The 5,383-nt window shown below is 36.3% G+C and overlaps 1 protein-coding gene across 1 annotated transcript in view; it reads left to right on the top strand.

Moving 5' to 3' along the window:
- Positions 1–2,170: 2,170 nt before the first annotated feature.
- The window catches only part of LOC116863181 (olfactory receptor 4P4-like), a 3,810-nt gene continuing 597 nt past the window's right edge, over positions 2,171–5,383 (top strand). The window contains 3 exon segments of the mRNA XM_032850676.1: positions 2,171–2,190; positions 3,658–3,726; positions 4,106–4,401. Of these exon segments, the coding sequence (XP_032706567.1) occupies positions 2,171–2,190; positions 3,658–3,726; positions 4,106–4,401 (385 nt within the window).

A 5,383-nucleotide genomic window follows, 5' to 3' on the forward strand; every position in this document is an offset into this window, starting at 1 on the left:
AGCCAGATCCTGAACTGACTGAGCCACCCAGATGCCCTGATCCTTCTGGCTTTTTAAAACTATTTATTACATCCAGTGCACCTGGGTGGCTCAGTTCTTAAGCATCTGTCTTTGGCTCAGGTCATGATTCAGAGTCCTGGAATCGAGCCCCACACTGGCCTCCCTGCTCTGTGGGGAGCCTGCTCCTCCCTCTCCCACTCCCTCTGCTTGTGTTCCCTCTCTCGCTGTGTCTCTCTCTGTCAAATAAATAAAATTAACTTTATCACATCTATAATAAAGAAAAATGTGAAATTGAAATCTATGGGCTCAATTATGTGACACATTTATAGTAAAATGTTTAAAAACCGAATGGGAAATAATAATATATTCTAGGCACTTTAGTAAATGCTTTTCATTTACCAGCCATTTTGTCTGCACTATGACCTGATGAGGTATATTGTTGTACTATTGCCCTTGTTTTGCAAATAAGGAAATTTGAACCCAAGGTTACACAAGTACGAGGGGGCAGTCTGTATCTAAACCTTTTCAATGTGATTTGGAAGCTCATACTTTATTGATTTTGCTTAAATACCCTCTCATAAATAAAAGCTTTAAACCTTCCCTTTGCCCTCCAATTATCAAGATTTTATCATGAATATCCTGAATGACCTCTCTTAAAAATAGCCAACAAGAAAATTTATTCCAGAAGAATTTAAACTTAAAGATAAGGATTCAATAAGATCGAATTTTTATGTAAAATAAATTGTTAAATACCCTAGTTATTTCCTCCCAATTTAAACATACATATTTATGTATATATACATACATTAATATATAAACATACATTACATTATGCACACGCACACATACATACATAGTAATCAGGATGCTCACTTCTGTGAGATTTAAATCTCTTTGGAATGTCAGGGTGATCCTCAGGCTGTGTTGTTTTTATTTTAATTTCTGTGCCTGTGCTATAAAATAGCAAACATATGTGGAATGTCCCTGACTCTCCTGTGAATCTTCCATACAAAAGAAGCTTTCAGAAAGTGTTACTGGGAATACCTTGAATTAAAAGCACAAGAAGGACCTGAGGGAAAATCTCCCACAGGCATTTTACAGTGGCCAGTGCATATGTGGTTATAAATTGAACAATAAAGCCCACATTTTTATAAGGTCATATAGATGGGCTTGAGGCTTTTTTTCATTTATCTCGTGAGAGTTATTAGTGAGTGATTCAATACTTCTGCAGTGTTATAGCCCTGATGTAATATTATGGGTATATATATATTTTTTTTCTCTGAAGTTGCCATCCATTTAATTTCTGTAAGTCTATCAACATCTTACAAACTTTTTTTTTTTCTTTCAGTGAACCAAGATTCATTGTTTATGCACCACACCCAGTGCTCCATGCAATACATGCCCTCCTTAATACCCCTACCAGGGTTGTTAACAAGAGTTTCCTTAACCCCCATCTTTTTTAGTGCTTTTGTATTTGGGGCTTTAATGCTACAACATTCTATTTCAGTTGGTGCCAGAAAGAACTAAATATAAACAGATACAATCATATATTTCCTCTTCAGCCAATTTCCTATAAAGCAACAGGAATTGACTGAAAGGAAGGAGATAATTTTGCAGGAATTTTATCCAAATTTCTTGAGCCTATCAGACCTAAGAAAATAAGCATGGTTTTGCAAGGAAATAACTCAGGTGGTGTTATTATATCATCCCCAGGCCATGAGAATCTGTTCTCTAGAAATCTGGAGGAAGGGGATTCTGTTTGTGCAGAGGCTTCACGGCAATTGGCTTCTCAAAATTCTCAGATTCAACCCCAAACCTCATCATCTTGGATTTGTTTCATTTTTGTTTTCTTTGTGGTTCTGTTGTTGACATAAGAGACCACAGCAGCTGTGTTTTCTGTTCCCTTTACAGTACTCCCATGTCTATGATTAAACCCATGACTTCATTTTCATCAGGGTCTATGTTTGGGCTTCTGGAGACCGAACTGTAACAGAAAAGCTCTCATCCTCATGGTCTACGTGAAGTTGTGTAGACAAAGTAGTAACTACCTTATCCTTTATGTTAGCTTACCAATGCCACCAACAGAAGGAAGTCACTTCACAATCCTTACAACCGTGTCTTGCCCATGCACCACTCAAGCTCCACAGTCATTGTAAATCCCAACACATCGATGTCGTTTGTGGAAAATCAGTAAATTTTTTGTGTGGAAAATAGAAAAAATGTTCTTTCAAACATAAGGTCAACATGTTTATAGACAAGCATTATAAGAGTTTTCTCTCAAATTACTAACTTACGTATTTTTCCATATAACAAATTTTTTTTTCCTGCATAGAGAGATAACTATCTCTATGGTTTCCAATGTTATTTAGACTATGGTTGCCCTAGTAACAACCAAATTCCTCACTTCTCTCCCAAATGAGTCCGCATGCTGTCCTTATCTGGTCCTGATCATAACCGACGCATCATTTTCAGACATTCTCAGTCTGCCTCAAGTCTTTGTTCATATTGTTCACTCAGGTCAGAAAGTCTCTCAGTTGTACCTTTCACAATCTACAGTTGATCCTTGAACAATATGGGGATTAGGGGCATGTATAACTTTTGAGCCCTGCCCCAAACCTAATTAATCGTCTACTGTTCACTGGAAGCCCTACCAATAACATGAGCAGTTGATTAAGACATATTTTGTATGTTGTGCATGATATATGTGTTATATACTGTATTTTTATAACAAAATAAACTAGTTAGTAGGAAACTCATAAGGAAGTGAAAATGTAGTACTGTACTGTATTTATTGAAAAGATTCCACATGTAACACAGCTCACTTTGAACAGCCCATGCTGTTCCAGGGTCAATGGTATTATCATGTGCTACTCAAGCTTCCCTCAGTTATTGCCTCTTTCTAGCTATTTTAACCATGCTTACCACTGTATATCTCCTTGTAATGGGTTTGCCTGGATTACAAAAACATCTTATTTCTTTTAGGGGAACATTTTCTTCCTTTTATTGAACAAAATCCTCACTGTGGTGTTTGTAGGAGGAAGTGTATAAATTTATACCAGCTCTCAGAGTTAAGTATGTGACACCGGATGCCAATGTGGGGGCTGGAGGAAGAAGTAGGGCCATTGGGGTATGAAGTCGCACACACAAGATTGCCACCCACTCTTCGATTAATTTATTCTGTGCTAAAATAGACTTCACAACCTGGCCTTAGGCGTCTTTGGCATTTTCTAATTTAACCTCTGCTGAGACATTGTACCTTACTGTTCCTCAGAATCTGTTTCAACAGGAAGCACATGATTTATGGCCTATCAATAATGAAGAGAAGTGAACTCTTTGTGCTCCAACTCCTCAGGGTATAAAAAGTTATTAACCATGGCGTAGCTATGTTTTTAAGAACTGGAAAGGAACTAAGCCTTGTTTGGCTCTGTACACTGGCCAACTTTTCTTTTGAGAAATGTCTCATCCCTTAGAAAGAGTGAGAGGGAGGTTTGGGGTTATATTCTCCCAGGTCATGTACTTTAAATGATCCCTGGAAATGTAAAAGAACATTTGTATATATTTCCAACACTAAAACCAATGAATATACAACTTTTGGGCAGAAAACAAACAAAAGCATTTTTCAACATAAATGCTAATGATGATTTTATTTCCTTTTAGTTTCAAAAATCAAGAGAGAAAGCTTTTCTTTATAACAGAAATAGGAAAGTCCCAGAACCAGGACTTACATGGGCTGCTTTCATGGTGAAATTCATTAATCTTCTGTAACAAAATCAAGAATTTATTTTGACTGTATTGGAAACACCAGATGCCACCATTTACTCAGAGTTTACACAGAGATAATGAAATTTTTCTAATGAGATCATCACCTTGTAAGTAAAAATCCAACCAACATATACTGAACAAACATGACTTTCAAATTTAAAAAGCTTATACACACACACACACACACAGATTTATATCTATAAATATATAAATTAAATTTTAATTAAAATAAGTTTATATATAAATTAAATTTTAATGGATAAGTACATTGATTTAATAGGTGTATTTCTCTCTTCATGTTTTGCTAACTTTCCATTACACTGATACAATTCAATGACTGATTAATATTATGTCCCCTCTTCTTATTCTGTTATGTTGCCCTGTTGGCAGGAAATCTTCTGTTCCTTGTCTCCATTTGATGCAGCCCTCTTTTTCACCAACCCATGTACTATTTCCTCAGCCACTTATCCTCTATGGATATCTGCTATACCTCTACTGTCACACCAAAATTCATTGGTGACCTACTAGGGGAGACAAAATCCATCTCCTATAGTAATTACATGTTACAACTATTTGCCATGCACTTCTTTGGGAGTATCGAGGTCTTTATTCTCATAGTCATGGCCTTTGGTTGCTACATTGTATCTCCACTATGTGATTATCATGAACAAGACAAGGTGCCATCTCCTAGTCTTGGCTGCTTGGGCTGTTGGGGCTCGCCATTCTTTTCCTCAATTATTGATGGCAATCCAGTTGCCGTTTTGTGGTCCTAATGAAATCGATCACTACTTTTGTGATATCTTCACTCTGCTGAGAGTTGTGTGCACTAATACTTACATCACTGGGATCCTTGTGGTTGCCAATTCAGGTATGGTCATCTTAGTTATCTTTGTTGTCTTGTTTGTTCCTTATGTCATTATATTTAGTCTATGACATCACTCAGCTGAGTGAAGACACAAAGCCCTCTCCACCTGTGGGTCTCATATCACTGTGGTCAGCTTATCATCAGGCAGATGAGGCTGAGTCTAAATCACCTGTGAAGTCAGTGAACAGAGAACAAACGAGATGGGAAACACATTAAGAAGGCTCATGATGTGATGAGCACTGGGTGTTATATTCAACAAATGAATCATTGAACATTACAACAAGAACTAATGATGTACTATACCATGGCTAATTGAATTTAAATTTTAAAGGAAGACTGGAAAGTACTGTGTGAGGGTAAACCAATGTAAACAACAATATATCTTTCATTACATTGTCAGTTTTATTATGGAGACACAAATAAAAACAGAATATATATCATCCTCTCTGAAAAACACTAAATGTTGACCAGACGCATATGTACGATACACATAGTGATTGCTTCTAAGTAATCAAAAGTGCGATTACATTTTTTAAGTTCTTGAATAAATTGCATTTTTAAATGTAAAAGATAAACATAAAAAAAAATTTTTAAAAGGCTTTGCTATACTTTGCTTCCTTCTTCTGATTTTCCCATATAATTTTTGCTTTTCCTCTCTCCCAGATAATGAGGGAGAGTTCTTTATTCCTTTCTTTTCTTGTCTCCCATTTTCCAACAGCCCATTTATCAATAATAAGGTCATTCCAATTATGGTAT

This window comes from Lontra canadensis, unplaced genomic scaffold (assembly GCF_010015895.1).
Source record: "Lontra canadensis isolate GAN:19392208 unplaced genomic scaffold, GSC_riverotter_1.0 scaffold661, whole genome shotgun sequence".
NCBI lineage: Eukaryota > Metazoa > Chordata > Mammalia > Carnivora > Mustelidae > Lontra > Lontra canadensis.